The sequence below is a fragment of the Staurois parvus genome, unplaced genomic scaffold (genome assembly GCF_062004578.1).
Source record: "Staurois parvus isolate SC_StPar_1 unplaced genomic scaffold, SC_StPar_1.0 ptg000068l, whole genome shotgun sequence".
NCBI lineage: Eukaryota > Metazoa > Chordata > Amphibia > Anura > Ranidae > Staurois > Staurois parvus.
The window spans coordinates 8,825,558-8,845,508 of NW_028317864.1; the positions used below are offsets into that span (position 1 = coordinate 8,825,558).

Below are 19,951 nucleotides of genomic sequence, written 5' to 3' on the forward strand. Positions count from 1 at the left end.
GGACATGTCCGCTCTCCTCCCTCCCCTCTAGCCGCCGGCGGTGAGCCAGTCCCGTGCCTGCAGATGGGCAAGCGGAGCCCGGGAGACAGTGGGCGGGGGGAGCTTCACACGGGGGGGAGGGGTGGAGAGGCTTGCACTGTGTGGAAGTATTCGGGGCAGCAGCTGACAGGTGAGCCCTACTGCTTGTCCGCAGCAGGGTTGAAGGTAAAAAAGAAAAAAAAAACTACCTGCCCGGCACCCAGTATTACATGTCCCAGGTATCAGGCGATAGGAATTCAACATCTTTGTAATGTACAGTGCGTTGGAGTGCCATTCATATTGAATGGCACTTCAGTGCACTGCACATAAAGCAGGTGCATTGCAGGAATGTGTTTATTTTACCTCTTCCTACCACAATGCACAAGTTAGAATGGACCCTTAGAGTTTATGGGCCTGTTCACATCTCAGTGTAGCAAGAACAATGCAGGATAAAAACAAAAACAAAAAAAAAACTAAACAGCCATCCTTGCTTTATTTTTGATGCGTTTCCAGTCAAATGGTGTGTCACATAGAGCTCAATGGTCATATGTTTAAAATGCATGTAAAAAGGCAGAGCACGCATGCCCCAGCATGCAGATATGAATTTGGTCTATACTAAACGAAAATAATTCACATATTAGATAGGAAAGCTTGTTTTTGCTTTTCCCAATTACATTGTATTTGTGTACCTGGGAGGTTTGTAGAAAGCCAAGCCATGAAGAAACCTTCCTCCATATCGATCAAGCTCGCCTTTGATCTGCATCTAGAAAACAGTTACATTTGTCATATTACTAGAAGGCTTCATACAAAGAGAGGGAAATGCCCAATTTCAACACTACTAAATCTATCCAGAAAGAAAAAAAAAAAAAAACTGGCACTGCCCTTAATTTAGAGTTTACCCAATTCACCTTCATCTGAGCAATCTATATTCCACTGCAGCAATAATCTAGAGCAGCCTTTTTCAACCCGGGTGACCTCTGGGTTTCTCAGGGGCGCTTTGGTAAAATGTCTACAAACTGCCGAAAAATTGTGTGCAAGCTTTTTGTTACACAGAGCCACAGGTTATTTTGCAGCATTGCAAGCTTGCGCACAACACAGGACAGCCGATGGCGTACCAACAAACAATAACGTCATTGATTGATAAGGGCGGCATAAGAATGTAATGCAAGAATAAATCACCCCTAATATTGGGTTTCCTACATGTGTGGATGCTGCTGCGATATGTAAAACTATTAGTTTTTACATTTGGGGTGGCTCGAGATTTTGTATCGTTTTAAAAGGTGTCTTTACTGAAAAAATGCTAAGAAACACTGATCTTCAGCAGTCACTGTAACTCTGCATTCACACCTGAGCAGAGAGATTTTCAAGCATTGTAAAGGGGTAGTAAAGTCCACTTGTTTATTTATATCTACAGGTAAGTCTATAAAAAGGCTTACCTGTAGATACAGTTAATATCTCCTAAACGTGCACCATTTAGAAAATATTACTTTAGTAGCAGCCGGTGATGTCACTGGCGCATGTGCACTGCACTCTCAATGGACGAACCCTGGAAAGAAGAGCGGGTGAAAATGAAAGCCCTGTCAGCAGTGACAGGGAGCCACTGGAGGGCTTAATTTTTAGGCAAATCTTTCATAATGTGGTAGTATACGATGCATATAAGCACATTATGATCTTAACTTACAGGGGGAAGACTTCATGAATTTTGGGTTTTCACTAGCTGTAAGCCATAATCATAAACTCAGAAAATTAGAATATTACATAAAACCAATTAAAAAGGATTTATAATACAGAGATGTTGGCTTACTGAAAAGTATGTCCATGTACAGTACAGTATGCACTCAATACTTGGTTGGGGATCCTTTTGCATGAATTACTGCATCAATGCGGCGTGGCATGAAGGTGATCAGCCTGTGGCACTGCTGAGGAGTCATGGAAGCCCAGGTTGCTTTGATAGCAGCCTTCAGCTTGCCTGCATTGTTGGGTCTGGTCTCTCATCTTCCTCTTGATATCTTCCCACAGATTCTCTCTGGGGTTTAGGTCAGGCGAGTTTGCTGGCTAATCAGGTACACTGATACCATGATCTTTAAACCAGGTATTAGTACTTTTGGCAGTGTGGGTAGGTGCCAAGTCCTGCAGGAAAATGTAATCAGCATCTCCATAAAGCTGGTCAGCAGAGGGAAGCATGAAGTGCTCTAGAATTTCCTGGTAGAGGGCTGCGCTGACTTTGCACTTGATAAAACACGGTGAACCAACACCAGCAGACACAGTTCCCCAAATCATCACTCACTGTGGAAACTTCACACTGGACCTCATGCAACTAGGATTCTGTGCCTCTCCACCCTTCCTCCAGACTCTGGGATTTCCAAATGAAATGCAAAATTTACTTATATCCGAAAAGAGGACTTTGGACCACTGAGCAACAGTCCAGTCCTTTTTCTCCTTAGCCCAGGTAAGACACTTCTGACATTGTCTCTGGTTCAGGAGTTGCTTGACACAAGGACTGCGACAGTTGTAGCCCATGTCCTGGATACGTCTGTGTGTGGTGGCTCTTGAAGCACTGAAACCAGACAAAGTCCACTCCTTGAGAAACTCCCCTAAATTCTTGAATGGCCTTGCTTCACAATCCTCTTAAGGCTGCTGTTATCCCTGTTGCTTGTGCACCTTTTTCTACCACACTTTTTGCTTCCACTAATATGCTTGGATACAGCACTCTGTGAACAGTCAGCTTCTTTAGCAATTACCTTTTGCGACTTGCCCTCCTTGTGGAGGGTGTCAATGACTGTGTTCTGGATAACTGTCAAGTCAGCAGTCTTCCCCACGATTGTGTAACCTACTGAACCAGATTGAGAGACCATTTAAAGGCTCAGGAAACCTTTACAGGTGTTTTGAGTTAATTAGCTGATTAGAGTGTGACAACATGAATCTACAATATTGAGCTTTTTCATAATATTCTAATTTTCTGAGTTCATAAATTTTGGGTTTTCACTAGCTGTAAGCCATAATCATAAAAATTGAGAAAGAAATGCTTGAAATATATCACTCTGTGGTAATGAATTTACAGTTGCAAGAAAAAGTATGTGAACCCCTTGGGATTACATGGAGTTTTGCATGAATTTGGCATAAAATGGGTTCTGAACGTCATCTTAGTCACAACAATAGAAGAACACAGTCTGCTGAACATAATACTACACAAACATTAGATGTTGCCATGGTTTAATTGCACATAACATGTAAACATTCACAGTGCAGGGAGGAAAAAGTATGTGAACCTTTGGACTTAATAACTGGTTGACCCTCCTTTGGCAGCAATAACCTCAACCAAACGTTTCCTGTAGTTGCAGATCAGACCTGCACAACGATCTGGAGTCATTTTGGACCACTCCTCTTCACAAAACTGTTTCAGTGTAGCAATATTCTTGGGATGTCTGGTGTGAATTGCTCTCTTAAGGTCATGCCACAGCATTTCAATCGGGTTGAGGTCAAGACTCTGACTGGGCCACTCCAGAAGGCGTATTCGGTGCTGTTGCAGCCATTGTTTTGTTGAATTACTTGTATGCTTTGGGTCATTGTCCTGTTGCATCACCCATCCTCTGCGGAGCTTCAGTTGGCGGACAGATGGTCGTACGTTTTCCTGCAAAATGTCTTGATAAACTCTGGAATTCATTTTCCCATCAATGACAACAATCCGTCCAGGCCCTGAGGCAGCAAAGCAGCCCCAAACCATGATGCTCCCTCCGCCATGTTTTACAGTGGGGATGAGGTTTTGATGTTGGTGTGCTGTGCCTTTTTTTCTCCACACATAGTGTTGTGTGTTCTTCCCAAACAACTCAATCTTGGTTTCATCTGTCCACAGTATATTTTGCCAGTAGTGCTGTGGAACATCCAGGTGCTCTTTTTCAAACTTCAAACGCAATATTCTTTTTGGACAGCAATGGCTTCCTCCGTGGTGTCCTCCCATGTACTCCATTCTTGTTTAATGTTTTCCTTATTGTAGATGTGTCAACAAAAATGTTAGCATGTGCCAGAGATTTCTGTAGGTCTTTAGGTGACGCTCTGGGATTCTTCTTTACCTCATGCAGCATTCTGCGCTGTGCTCTTACAGTCATTTTTACAGGACGACCACGCCTAGGGAGAGTAGCAACTGTGCTAAACTTTCTCCATTTGTAGACAGTCTGTCTTACCATGGACACATTAACATCAAGGCTTTTGTAACCCTTTCCAGCTTCATGCAAGTCAACAATTCTTGATCGTAGGTCTCCTGAGAGCTCTTTTCTGCGAGGCATGGTTCACATCAGACAGTGCTTCTTGAAACCAGTAAACCCAAAACAGGTTTGTGTTTTTTAAGGGCAGGACAGCTGTCAGCAACACATCCAATATCATCACACGGATTGGAGTCAAGGTTGGCTCACTCCTGGCTCCAGTTAGCTCTGGGAGAAGTCATTAAGCTAGGGCCTCACATACTTTTTCCTCCCTGCACTGTGAATGTTTACATGTTATGTGCAATTAAACCATGGCAACATCTAATGTTTGTGTAGTATTATGTTCAGCAGACTGTGTTCTTCTATTGTTGTGACTTAGATGACGTTCAGAGCACATTTTATACCCAATTCATGCAAAACTACATAATCCCAAGGGGTTCACATACTTTTTCTTGCAACTGTATATAATATATGAGTTTCACTTTTTGAATTGAATTACTGAAATAAATTAACTTTTTGATGATATTCTGATTTATTGAGATGCACCTGTACAAGCTTTGTAGAAGTGCACATCAAGCATTTTACATATGTAGCCAAGCTTCAGGTGCTTTTGTTTTAGCCAATGAAAAACACTAGGGGAGAAGACCACTTCAAATAGGCTAAAAAGGCTTACCGTATTTTTCGCTCCATAAGACGCACTTTTTTCCCCCAAAAAAGGGGGGAAAATGTCAGTGTGTCTTATGGAGCGAATGTAAAGAGGCCGGTCCGGTCTTTGTGCCGCCACCATGTCAGAATATCGGGCCAGCCGCTCAGCTCTTCTCTCCTGCAGGGACTTACCTGTTCCTCGCTCCAGCGCTGTAGTCTTCTCGCGGCGGCTTCTGTGACAGCCAGGTGCCCACTGCGCATGCGCGAAAAGCGCTGTGCTTTGTGAATGGTCCGGTGTCTTCTGGGACACATGACAGGTCCCAGAAGGCTCTGGGCCATTCACAAAGCGCAGGATCCCTAAAAAGCAGTAAAAATGTAACAGGCATACTAATCATTCCCCACTCGATCCAAAACTACAAAAAAAAAGTTTTGGCTGGACAAACTGTTGAAATACTGCACAGGTATGCTGTGCTATCCTTATGTGCCTCAAAGCTTTATTTTCAACTCTGACTGGAGTGTACCTCCTAGACCGCCAAGACAAAACTTTAAGTTTCCGTGCTCTATTTTTTTTTCTTGTACTGAAGGAAACCCCACCATAAGCAATGAGAAGGCTACCAATGCTAGTTGCCTGGCTTACAGGCTGATCCTATGGCTTCAGTTATTTCTAAATCACCAATTTCTTTCTACACATTGCATGTGTTCTTTGGGACAGTGATTTGGAAATAGTGCAGCAGGGGGACCAGCATAAAAACCAGCAAATAATTTAACAAAGATTGTCAGTGGCCTACATCTTTTGAGTTGGTTTTCATTAAGCTTTCTGCAGTTTCTAAAATTCCACAATGAAATATTTGACTTACTGGGTCCCTCAAGGCCGATCGCCCAAGCAAAATGGTCCACAGCTCCCGGCTGCTTCTACAAACAGAAAACCAAATCATAAAGAAAATTAGTTCATGAAAACCAACTGGTAATGTGGCAAAGGTTATAACAGAAGATAAAGATCAGATCCTCATATGTCATCATGCACATGTTAAACTTGAAAGAAAAAAAAAATCAGTCATGCTATCTAATCACAGGGCATTTCAGCTGAAAGTAAAAAGTGTTCATTCTAGTGTCAGGAATCCATCACTGGCAATTTTTGGTGTATGGCACTCAACACAAAAAGCAACTCCTAAATGGCTGACCGCCTAACCTGGGTGTCGGCAACCCGCGGCTCCAGAGCCGCATGCGGCTCTTTTTCACCTTTGCTGCGGCTCCGGAGCTCACTGCCCACCAGGTGACAGGCAATAGGGTTGCCGTAGCTCAGTGGTCGGCAAGCCGTGGCTATTTACACACTTCAATGCGGCTCTTCTGTGTGCCGGGCGCCCGCTCCCCTCCCTCCTCTCAGGCGTCCGCCCCAAAAGTCAGGACTCTGCAGCTAGCCCAGTAATGGGCAAACTACGGCCCGGCGGACCTTTTAATCCGGCCCGCGGAGCGTGGCAAACATTGGCTGTCAGGATGTAGGCGGGGCAGCGTGACGAACTCCTCTCACAGTCCGCCCTGAAGACCGGAACTGCGCGGGAACACGGCGAGAGGAACGCGCGGAGCAAAGGTAAGTGAATTGACACAATATGGGGAATGAATTACTATAGGGGGGATGAATTACTATGGGGGATGAATTACTATGGGGGATGAATTACTATATGGGGGATGAATTACTATATGGGGGATGAATTACTATATGGGGGATGAATTACTATGTGGGGGATGAATTACTATATGGGGGATGAATTACTATGTGGGGGATGAATTACTATGTGGGGGATGAATTACTATGTGGGGGATGAATTACTATGGGGGATGAATTACTATGGGGGATGAATTACTATATGGGGGATGAATTACTATATGGGGGATGAATTACTATATGGGGGATGAATTACTATGGGGGATGAATTACTATATGGGGGATGAATTACTATATGGGGGATGTATTTTCAGTTTTAAAAATGTGGCTCTCAAAATAAATTTCAATCGTGGTTTTGGCGAGATTTGGCTCAGTTGAAAAAAAAGGTTGCCCACCACTGACCTAAGGCTATGTTTGTGATTATGACGATACACTGTGGCCCTGATTAACCCTTTGCTTACTGGGCCCTTAAACCCCCTTCATGACCAGAGCGCTTTTTGCAATATATGCAGTGTCGGATTTGTTTTAAATGTTGCAATGGTTTTGCGGCTTAAAGGTTGCAGACCCCTGGCCTAACTGAACATTTAACCTCCCTTAACAATGCTTAAATGTCCTGCACCAGCAGTCTCAGTGCTGAAGATTAACATCCATGCACTTGAAGATACTGAAACTAGAATCTAGTGATATGTTATAGGAACCTAGAGCAAACCATTAGGCAGTGTACTCTGTTCAGAGACACGTTTATCTAAGAAGTAGTCAACTCACTAAAAAACATACATTTTTCAAACACACGCATTGCCTTTTTTATTTGCAGTATTTAATACTTTGTTCTTTATTTAACGTGTTATTTTATCGAAGACCGGACCAGCTGAAGTTGGATATAAAACATTCACTACCACTGCTAAATGTGCCAGCTTCCCGCTCAATCTGCACCTGGCTACTGGTTGCTGTTAGGCTGGAAGTTGCAAGCATTCTAACAACCATGACTCTTCCCCACCTGGCCCATTTTGCCATCAGCTATGTATCTCCAACTGACAGTTGAATATAAACAAAGAGGCAGGATATATGTAAAAAAAAAAGGGGGGGTGACATATGAGGTGCCTTATAAGATTCAGACCTTCCTCTACACATGCAGCTTGGTTAGCCAGTAAAGAGGGGGGATAATTGTGCCCCCATTCCAGGAATCATATCGGGCCACATACCCTCAACATTAGGGAATGGGTACTTTTCTAGAGGGAATCCCCCTTGCAAAGCAGCTAGTTACCATGTTGACGAGGAGATGGACCTCTTTCCTATAACCCTGTCCCGGTGTTTGAGAGGATCTGCAGGTGGGGGGAATTATTGGAATCTGGAAGCCCCTTTAAAAATAAGAGGGTCCTTAGATATTGGGCGCTCTTCTACCAAAAGAAGGATCTCAAGAAGATCAGCAAATAATGGATACAATGTCAGGCTCGTGAACACTCGCCTCGTACCTCTGCACAGGCTGAGAACTACAAGTCATCTGCCACCGACTTGTAGTTTACTCATTCACAGATGCCTGTAAATGAATGACGAAGTTGAGTGGGTGGAGCCCCATACAGCTGCACCAACTTTAAAAGTTGTAACTGTTACACCCTAAATAACACATTCTAAAGGTGAACTTAACCTGTAAATTACCGTATTTTTTGCTCCATAAGACGCACCTGACCATAAGACGCGCCTAGGTTTTAGAGGCAGAAAACAGGAAAAAAAAAATTCTGAACTAACGGACTGCAGACATAGTACAGGAGATGACCAGAGACTGCGGACAGCACAGGGATGACCAGAGACTGCGGACAGCACAGGGATGACCAGAGACTGCGGACAGCACAGGGATGACCAGAGACTGCGGACAGCACAGGGATGACCAGAGACTGCGGACAGCACAGGGATGACCAGAGACTGCGGACAGTACAGATGACTGCTGACCTTTGGGGAGGTGGGGAGCGGGTACCTGAATTTGACAGGTACCCGCTCTTACTTCCGCAGAGTTTTTGTTTGATCTTACCTGTTCCTCGATCCAGCCGCGCGCTGTCTTCCCGGCTTCTGTAATGGCGCTCGGCATGACAGCTGGGTGCCCAGTGCGCATGAGCGAGAAGCATTTGCGCTTTGTGATTGGTCCGGCGGCTTCTGGGATCTGTCATGTGTCCCAGGTACCGCTTTACCATTCACAAAAAGCACCACTTCTTGCGCATGCGCACTTGGCACCCGGCTGTCATGCCCAGTGCCCACACTACAGAAGCCGGAAGACAGCACGCCGCTGGATAGAGGAACAGGTAAGATCAAAGAACAAAGAAGTAAGAGCAGGTACCTGTCAAATTCAGGTACCCGCTCCCCACCTCCCCAAAGGTCAGCAGTCATCTCCATAAGGTCCCGCTGCAGAGCTGAGCGGCCGGCCCGGTATTCTGACACGGCCGCGGTGGAAATACCGGACCGGCCGCTCCATATTCGCTCCATAAGACGCACTGACATTTTCCCCCCTTTTTTGGGGGGAAAAAAGTGCGTCTTATGGAGCGAAAAATACGGTAGGCAGCATTCTGGCACTGCAGACAGCGACATGAACCGCAAATATTCATCATCCTTTTCCCAGGTATACCTGGAAGCACTCTGAGGATTTAGAAGACTGAAATCAGGCAACTGGCAGGACAGTGACTATCAGACTTAAAGGATAAGTTCACCTTTTAACAAAAAATGATAAGTGCACAATTTGTGCAGATAAAAAAAAAATGTGCATTTACTATTTTTTTTTGAGAGCCTGGAAAGCATTGCACCAGCGAGCAGCAGATCTCTAGTGACATGCAGGATTCCTGCAGACGTGTCAGTGTATCTGTCTGCTTGTACCTCGAATCAATGAACTACCGCAGTGCCATGGTAATTAACTGAGAACTACAAGCCAACAGCCATAAAGGCTGTCGAAACGTTTTATTTTTCCCATTCACAGAATACAGTGAATAAGTGATGTGGCTGTAAATTGTGACAACTGTCATCAGGGGGGGAATCAGGGGCTGGTCTTTTCATAACATGTTACACCCTGAATATGGGTGTAACATGTAACACGTTACAAAGGTAAACATATCCTTTGACTTTTTCAATGCCAGGTCTGTATGGCATAAAGACCTACAGCACTGCTTCCAGCTGGCCAATTCTGTATGCCGTATGGAACTGACATTTCTCACATTCCTGCTGCTTCACCCCGCTGCTAGCTGGCTTTCCCTCCTCACCCTCCCGCCGGCTGCAGCTGGAGATCGCTGTCAGGATGGACAGCAGGGGGGGCTGGTAAATATGTGTTCACCAGCCCCCTTCCATTCCTGAATGAAAACAGACTGTTTGTGAATGTAACATAGTAAACACTGTGTACTATGTTTCATTTTATGAATGAATAGAAGTCTATACAGGCTCCTATTCAGTCATTCACAGTGCAGCTCAGGCTGCAGAGAAAGGGACTGTCTGTCTCAAAAAAGACATTAGATAAGGTTTGTTTAGACCCCGATGTCTCTCCAAAGAAAATAAAAAGGCGGGTGTTGCATTTTTTTTATGTCAAGCGATATTTGCCTAGCGGTTTTTCAAACGCTATGTTTTTTTTTTTAATACAATTTAAAGAGTATAAATGAGCAAAAACAAACTATAATATCCAATTGTTTAGTAAAAACATAAAAGATGATGCTACACAAAGTAAATAGACTGGCAATTGCACAGTCATGCAACAGTACCCGAATGAAATTTATATACTTTTTTTCACACAAATAGAGCTTTCTTTTGGTGGTATTTGATCACAAGGTTGTTTGTTTGTTTTTTTTATGCAATATAAACAAAGAAAATATTTTTTTTTTACTTTTTGCTATAAAACATATTCAATAATTATTTTTCTTTTAAATAACATATCTTCATAAATGTAGGCCAAAATGTATTCTGCTACATGTCTTTGGAAAAAAAAATCCCAATAACTGTATATTGTTTTGTGTTGAAGTTATAGTGTCTACAAACAATGGTTTATATACTGGGATTTTAATTTATTTATTGATATGCTTGAAATGGCATTGATCAGAGACTTATAGTGGGGCTGTGATAGTGTGGCAGGCAATCTGACACTAACCAACACTGGGTGGAAACTGACTGACTGCCACTGACACCAATACAGTGATTGATAATACTATTATACACTGTCACTGTACTAATGACACTGGCTTATAAGGGGTTAACATCTAGGGTCAAAGGGTTAACTGTGTGCCTAACAATGTGTAACTTGTGCTGCTTTCACTAAGAGATGTGGCTGTTTTTTCTCCTTGCTTTGAAGGGAAAAAAAACAGCCACATCGCTGCTCCGTGTACAGAGCCCTATGTTGTTAGTAAACACGGGGCTCTGTACTGTGATTCGCTAAGCCAATAAGCAGGGCCAGGTCGTAAATCATTGGCCGGGACCTGCTGACCGACTTGTGCTGTACCAAATGCCAGCCAAATCCGGACCTAGCCAGTCTGATGTGGGGTTGCAGCAAAAAATGTCAGGGGCAGAGGAAGTGAGGTAAGCAGGACAGTGTATAGGAGGCATTAGAGCAGTGTACAGGGGATCAGCAGGGAAGAAGATAGGATCAGTAGTTTGTATGGCAATGTACAGGCACTATTAGTTTGTAGGGCAGGGTACAGTGGAACTCAGGGCATTGTTTAAGGGTTAGCAGGGCAGAGAACAGAGAGTCAGCAAGTTAGTGAGCAGTGGGTCAGCAGGGGAGTGTACAGAGGGCCAGCAGGGCAGAGTATGAGAGGTCAGCAGGGGAGTGTACTAAAGACAGTAGGGCAGAATATTGGGGTCAGCAGGGCAAAGAGCAGGAATTAGTAGGGCAATGTACAGGGAGTCAGCAGGGCAGTATGCAGGAGGCAGCAAGGTGGAGGACATGGGCAGAGAACATGGATCTGCAGTGCAGAGGATAAGGATCTGCAGGGCAGTGTAGAGGGGGCAGCAAGCCAATGTTCAGCAGCGCAGAGGACAGGGGTCAGTATGGCAAAGAAGTGGGATCATAAAGGCAGAGGAAAGGGGGGGATCAGCCGTGCGGGGGACAGGGGCCATCAAGTGCAGGGCACAGAGGGTCAACTCCTTCCCAATTCCACCTCTGAGCCAAAGATCTCCCCAATCCCCCCTCCAAGCACATATCCTCCCCATTACCCTTCCTAGAACGAACACCCCCCCCCCTCAAAATTACTTTTTCCATTACAAAGAGCCCACCTTTCACCACTTCTCCATAAATTTCTCATCCCAACTACAAAATGATTGTTAACTCCCCCCCCCCCCCCCCATTAAGTTCAAAGTAAAATTCCCCTACTTGTAAGTTCCACCCCCTCCTGTCATAACTGCCCTCCTCCATAAAGCAGATGTCACAGGATCGCTAGAGTGGACTGTACACACACTGTTTGATGACCAGCCCCCTATGACCTTCAGGGGCTGCTTATCTCCCAGCAGCTGGAAATGTGGATAAGGGGCAGTAGAGAAACTGTGTACAGTTCAATGTCAGCGCAATCCAGTGACATCTGCTCTATAGAGGAACACAGCTATGACAGGAGGGGGAGAGCACAGCCTGCACCACCCTGTCCTCTGTGCCACGGTCATGTCTTTCCAGACCTTCTAGTTTACCATACTAGGCTGCCTTCTAGGCTGGGGAGAGGAGAGAGGAGGGAGGAGAGGAGAGGAGGAGCAGGCCAGACTCAATGTCCATGGGGAGAAGTGACCTGGGATCCCACCCCAACACTCCCCTAGATCAACCCATGATGACAACACAGATGGGGTAGCAGGCGAGCTCACACCCTACCCGGAAATGCCATCACATACATGATCTGGCACAGAGTGGCCGCAGTATATACAGTTGCAAGAAAAAGTATGTGAACCCCTTAGGATTACGTGGAGTTTTGCATGAATTGGGCATAAAATGTGCTCTGAACGTCATCTAAGTCACAACAATAGAAGAACAGTCTGCTGAACATAATACTACACAAACATTAGATGTTGCCATGGTTTAATTGCACATAACATGTAAACATTCACAGTGCAGGGAGGAAAAAGTATGTGAACCTTTGGACTTAATAACTGGTTGACCCTCCTTTGGCAGCAATAACCTCAACCAAACGTTCCCTGTAGTTGCAGATCAGACCTGCACAACGATCTGGAGTCATTTTGGACCACTCCTCTTCACAAAACTGTTTCACTGTAGCAATATTCTTGGGATGTCTGGTGTGAATTGCTCTCTTAAGGTCATGCCACAGCATTTCAATCGGGTTGAGGTCAGGACTCTGACTGGGCCACTCCAGAAGGCGTATTCTGTGCTGTTGCAGCCATTGTTTTGTTGAATTACTTGTATGCTTTGGGTCATTGTCCTGTTGCATCACCCATCCTCTGCGGAGCTTCAGTGGGCGGACAGATGGTCGTACGTTTTCCTGCAAAATGTCTTGATAAACTCTGGAATTCATTTTCCCATCAATGACAACAATCCGTCCAGGCCCTGAGGCAGCAAAGCAGCGCCAAACCATGATGCTCCCTCCGCCATGTTTTACAGTGGGGATGAGGTTTTGATGTTGGTGTGCTGTGCCTTTTTTTCTCCACACATACTGTTGTGTGTTCTTCCCAAACAACTCAATCTTGGTTTCATCTGTCCACAGTATATTTTGCCAGTAGTGCTGTGGAACATCCAGGCGCTCTTTTGCAAACTTCAAACGTGCTGTAATATTCTTTTTGAACAGCAATGGCTTCCTCCGTGGTGTCCTCCCATGTACTCCATTCTTGTTTAATGTTTTCCTTATTGTAGATGTGTCAACAAAAACGTTAGCATGTGCCAGAGATTTCTGTAGGTCTTTAGCTGACGCTCTGGGATTCTTCTTTACCTCATGCAGCATTCTGCGCTATGCTCTTGTAGTCATTTTTACAGGATGACCACGCCTAGGGAGAGTAGCAACAGTGCTAAAATTTCTCCAGGTAGACAGTCTGTCTTACCGTGGACACATGAACATCAACGCTTTTGGAGATACTTTTGTAAGCCTTTCCAGCTTCATGCAAGTCAGCAATTCTTGATCGTAGGTCTTCTGAGAGCTCTTTTCTGCGAGGCATGGTTCACATCAGACAGTGTTTCTTGAAACCAGTAAACCCAAAACAGGTGTGTGTGTGTTTTCAAGGGCAGGACAGCTGTCAGCAACACATCCAATATCATCACACTGATTGGAGTCAAGGTTGGCTCACTCCTGGCTCCAATTAGCTCTGGGAGAAGTCATTAAGCTAGGGACTCACATACTTTTTCCTCCCTGCACTGTGAATGTTTACATGTTATGTGCAATTAAAACATGGCAACATCTAATGTTTGTGTAGTATTAAGTTCAGCAGACTGTGTTCTTCTATTGTTGTGACTTAGATGATGTTCAGAGCACATTTTATGCCCAATTCATGCAAAACTCCACGTAATCCCAAGGGGTTCACATACTTTTTCTTGCAACTGTATACATGGGGCGGTCTACAACTAGTTAAAAGCCTTTACAGGTTACCACTTCAGAGCTACACATGAGGTCTGGTGGAAGAATAACTTCCCTTGATCTCACGTTCGCCGTGATGCACCATGTGTGGTGTGATCGCTGTTTGCGTACCAACGTGTGTCCACCTTCTTTTTTGGGGGGAGGGGGGTGGGGGGAGGATGCGTGTGCTACAAACATTTTTTTTTTTTCTACCAGTAGATTGCAGACAGGTGTTTGGTAGATCATGGTCTGGGCTTGCTAGCCTGCCATTCCAGAACATCAGAGTGCAATGCAGAGGTGCCACTTGTAAAGTTGGAGCTGTAGTAGGGAGCAAGAGCCGCATAAGCTGAGGCCTCCTCTGTAGTAATGGCTCCTGTCCTATGCAGAATGATACCGACTACACTCCACCTCTTATCCCGACTAGCGGTCTCCAGAGTGGTGCCAGCAGTAGGAAAGAAGAGATCTTTAGGTCAGTGTGATGCAATACACTGAGTATAATAGTATAGGGCTGCTTTCACACTGATGTACTGAGGTATACCCACACCACGGGTGCAGCGCAGTGTGCCTGCAGCTTTCCTGCGCTTAGCCATAGACTTCTTTTATATCTTGCGGGTTTGGTGCACTATATGAAAGCACCCCAAAACTCCTGAATGTGCACCACACCTGCAAGATATAATAGAAGCCTATGTCCAAGCGCAACTAACCCAGGAAAGTCGTAGATGCACTGCACATAGTTAGTCTGGTTGAAAAAAGACAAAAGTCCATCCAGTTCAAACATAAAAAAAAAATAAATTATAATTTTACACCCACAATTGACCCAGAGGAAGGCAAAAACCTAGCAAAGCATGATCCAATTTGCTCCTACATAAGAAAAAATTCCTTCCTGATTCCCTGAGAGGCAATTGGATATTCCATGGATCAACTTTACCTATAAATGTTAGTATCCAGTTATATTCTGTGTATGTAAGAAATAATCCAGGACTTTTTAAAGCAATCCACTGAGCTGGCCAGAACCAACTCTTGAGGGAGTCTATTCCACATTTTCACAGCTCTTACGGTGAAGAAACTTTTCCGTGTTTGGAGATTAAATTTCTTTGCCTCCAGACATAAAGAGTGCCCCCTTGTCCTGTGATGACCTCAGGGTGAATAGCTCTACACCGAGTTCTCTATATGAACCACTGATGTATTTATACATGTTGATAATATCCCCCTTAATCTCCTCTTCTCAAGAGAGAATAAATTCAGTTCCTCTAATCTTTCCTCAAAGCTGAGCTCCTCCATGCCTCTTATCAGTTTGGTTGCCCTTCTCTGTACTTTCTCCAGTTCCCCAATGTTCTTTTTGTGAATTGGTGCCCAAAACTGAACTGCATATTCCAGATGAGGTGTTACGAATGATTTGTACCGGGGTAATATGATATCGCTCTCTGGAGTCTATACCTCTTTTAATACAAGAGAGGATTTTGCTCGCTTTATAAACCGCAGCTTGGCATTGCATGCCATTAGTAAGCTTGTGATCTACGAGAACCCCCAGATCCTTCTCCACCATTGAATCCCCCAGTTGTACCCCCCTAGTATGTATGATGCATGAATATTCTTAGCCCCCAAAAGCATAACCTTACATTTATCAACATTAATCCTCATTTGCCACATAGCTCCCCAATTACATAGTGCATTGAGGTTGGCTTGTAATTAGAAGCCGTCCTGTAAGGATGTTATTTCACTGCACAGTTTGGTGTCATCTGCAAAGACTGAAATGGGATTTGTAATCCCAGACCCTATATCGTTTATAAATACAGGTGAAACTCGAAAAATTAGAAATTTGTGCAAAAGTTCATTTATTTCAGTAATGCAACTTAAAATGTTTACTAATATATGAGATAGACTCATTAGATGCAAAGTAAGATAGTTCAAGCCGTGATTTGTCATCACTGTGATGATTATGGTTTATAGCTCATGAAAACGCCAAATCCACAATCTCAGAAAATTAGAATATTGTGAAAGGTGCAATATTCTCGGCTCAAAGTGTCCCATTCTAATCAGCTAATTAAGCCATAACACCTGCAAAGGGTTCCTGAGCCTTTAAATGGTCTCTCAGTCTGGTTCAGTAGGAATCACAATCATGGGAAAGACTGCTAACCTGACAGTTGTGCAGAAAACCATCATTGACACCCTCCATAAGGAGGGAAAGCCTCAAAAGGTAATTGCAAAAGAAGTTGGATGTTCCCAAAGTGCTGTATCAAAGTACATTAATAAAAAGTTATTTGGAAGGGAAAAGTGTGGAAGAAAAAGGTGCACAAGCAGCAGGGATGACTGCACCCTGGAGAGGATTGTCAGGAAAAGGCCATTCAAAAGTTTTGGGGAATTGCACAAGGAGTGGACTGAGGCTGGAGTCAGTGCATCAACAGCCACCACAAACAGACAGATCCTGGACATGGGCTTCAAATGTCGTATTCCTCCTGAACAACAAACAACGTCACAATCGTCTTACCTGGGCTAAAGAAAAACAGACCTGTCTGTTGCTCAGTGGTCCAAAGTCCTCTTTTCTGATAAGAGCAACTTTTGCATCTCATTTGGAAATCAAGGACCCAGAGTATGGAGGAAGAATGGAGAGGCCCAAGGACCCAGAGTATGGAGGAAGAATGGAGAGGCACACACTGCAAGATGCTTGAAGTCCAGTGTGAAGTTTCCACAGTCTGTGTTGATTTGGGGAGCCATGTCATCTGTTGGTGTTGGTCCACTGTGCTTCATTAAGTCCAGGGTCAACGCAGCCGTCTACCAGGAGATTTTGGAGCACTTCATGCTTCCTTCCGCAGACGAGCTTTATGGGGATACTGACTTCATTTTCCAACAGGACTTGGCATCTGCCCACACTGCCAAAAGCACCTGGTTCAATGACCGTGGGATTACTGTGCTTGATTGGCCAGCAAACTCGCCTGACCTGAACCCCATAGAGAATCTATGGGGCATTGCCAAAAGAAAAAGGAGAGACATGAGACCGAGCAATGCAGAAGAGCTGAAGGCCGCTATTGAAGCATCCTGGTCTTCCATAACACCTCAGCAGTGCCACAGGCTGATAGCTTCCATGCCACGCCGCATTGAGGCAGTAATTGCTGCAAAAGGGGCCCAAACCAAGTACTGAGTACATATGCATGCTTATACTTTTCAGAGGTCCGATATTGTTCTATGTACAATCCTTGTTTTATTGATTGCATGTAATATTCTAATTTTCTGAGATTGTGGATTTGGGGTTTTCATGAGCTGTAAGCAGGGTGGATTTGATTTAAATCAAACTGATTTAAATCACGATTTAAATCACTAGTCAGTAAGGCTTGATTTAAATCCTAGTTTTCTACATAAAGACTAATTCTTGCTGGTATAACTTTAATATACAAGTAGATGAAGATTTTTAGAATAACAACTTTTCATATTAGTTTTTTTATCCCCAGTTTAATAGGTTAATCATTCATATTTGGACAACTTTTCTGTTGTACTTAGGAAGGAGAAAAATAATCATTACCTTAATAACAATTTAAAAAGATTTATTCAACTGAAACAATAACATTCCAGCATATCTTATTTGCTTAAACATCCATGTTTGTTAACTAATTTGGCTAAACAAAATATATATATTTTAAGAAACTTAGACTGTCAGCCCCTTCCTCCTCACACTTAGTTTCACTTTCTTCTTGTGCAGATCTATTCCACTCCAAACAATCAGAATAATATTGTTTCTATTCTATTCACTGAACTTCTTGAAACTTAGCACTGAAGGGGTTGATTCTGTATTCATAGGTTTGTAGAAGTTAGGATGAAGGTCTTTTTCTTAACTCTGTTCATGTTATAACATTTTTGCTGTGAAGAAGAGGCATGTGATCTCCGCTGAGTCAAATTCAGTTTTGAGAACTGCAAAAGTAAACCAACATCTGTGATAATATCTTGTAGGCAGAAAAACTGCCCAATAATCTTACAAAAACCTCTGGAAGAGCATGACATTGTGAATGGATTCATGGAATTTATTTACCAAAAAAATTAAACATATACAGCCTTATTCTAACTAATTAAAAAACGAATCTTTATTTCATGATGGAATAACCTTTGGATGGTAATATATTTTCTTTAAAAAGCATTTTATTCAAAAAAAATCCAATTTTAAATTTAAAAAATCCAATTTAAATCAAAAAAATACGATTTAAATAAAAAAAAATACGATTTTTTTGATTTTTTTTTTAAAAATCATTGGTTTTTATTCAGCCTGGCTGTAAGCCATAATCATCACAATTATGACAAATCACGGCTTGAACTATCTTGCTTTGCATGTAATGAGTCTATCTCGTATATTAGTTTCACCTTTTAAGTTGCATTACTGAAATAAATGAACTTTTGCACGATATTCTAATTTTTCGAGTTTCACCTGTATATTAAAAAGTAAGGGTCCCAACACCACTGATGACCCCAGACCATTCAGAGTATATTTCATTAACCACTACTCTCTAAATACGATCTTTTAGCCAGTTTTCTAACCATTTACATATGGATTTTTCCAAGCCTGTAGACTTTACCTTACACATTAGCCGTGTGGGGAACTGTGTCAAACGCTTTTGCAAAATCCATGTATACCATGTCCACCCCTCTGTCCGAGTATACTACGTCCACCGCCACCCCTCTGTCCAAGGTTTTGCTCACCCCCTCATAAAAAGAAATCAAATTTGTTTGATAAATTCTGTCTTTCATGAATCCATGCTGTCTGTTGTTAGATATTTTTTTCCAGGAAGAACTCATCTATGTGGTCTTTTATTAAACTCTCCAGTATCTTCCCAACTATAGAAGTTAAACTAACAGGTCTAGAATTCCTTAATAAAGATTTTTACCCCTTTTTAAATATTGGCACCACATTGGCCTTTCACTAATCCAGTGGTACTATGCCAGTTAATAAAGAGTCCCTAAAAATTAGAAACAATGGCTTTGAAATGACAGAGCTCAATTCTTTAACCACAACCCTACAGGTCACTTATACCCCCTTCCTGCCCAGGCCAATTTCAGCTTTCAGCGCCGTCACACTTTGAATGACAATTGCGTGGTCATGCAACACTGTATCCATATGAAATGTTTATAATTTTTTTGTGACAGATAGAGCTTTATTTTGGTGGTGTTTAATCACCTCTGGGTTTTTTATTTTTTCTTAAACCAAAAACCACTGAAAATTTTGAAAAAAAAAAAGTTTTTTCTTAGTTTTTGTTATAAAATTTTGTAAATAAGTGATTTTTCTCCTTCACTGATGTGCGCTAATGAGGCTGTAGTGATGGGCACTGATAGGCTGCACTGATGGACACTGATAGCTGGCACTGATGAGGAGGCATTGGTACATGGCACCGATGGGCATTGACAGGCATCACTGATGGGCACTGAAAGGCAGCACTCATATATGGCCCTGATAGGCAGTACTGACTGGCACTGTTAGGCAAATGAGATGGGCACTGATATGTGGCATTGATGTGCACTGGTAGGCACTGAAATGTGGCACTGCTGGGGCTACACAGATCATCAGGGCACACTGATCATCAGTGCCCTGATGATCAGTGTACATGTCCCCTCCAAGGAATGCCGATTACCGGCTCTGCTCTCTTCTGGAGCTATCAGCGTGACAGCTTGTGAGGAGAGAAATTCCAATAACCAGCATTTCCCTGTTTACATGTGATCAGATGTGATTGGACACAGCTGATCACATGACCAAGCCGACATCTTCGGCTCTTTCCGTTGATCAGTGATCCACTGTGTCCGAGGGACACAGCGCACCGCCGCGCGCTCCCGGAGCCGCACATGCGCAGTTAGAATGGGAGGACGTCATATGTCGTCCTTCCAGAACAAGAGAACTGCCTTGCGCCCGTCATTGTACTATATGGCGGGCGAGAGGCAGTTAAGGACCCGTGTGT

General features: G+C 43.5%; 1 protein-coding gene across 4 annotated transcripts in view; it reads right to left on the reverse strand.

Moving 5' to 3' along the window:
- Positions 1-19,951, reverse strand: part of NUP188 (nucleoporin 188) — a 134,860-nt gene that overhangs the window by 102,775 nt on the left and 12,134 nt on the right. For all 4 annotated transcript variants that reach the window (XM_089669093.1, XM_089669092.1, XM_089669095.1 and 1 more), the window contains exons 2-3: positions 5,720-5,774; positions 708-781 (exon numbers count right to left, since the gene is read on the reverse strand). In XM_089669093.1, coding sequence (XP_089525219.1) covers positions 708-781; positions 5,720-5,774 — 129 coding nt within the window. The remainder of the gene's footprint in view (positions 1-707; positions 782-5,719; positions 5,775-19,951) is intronic.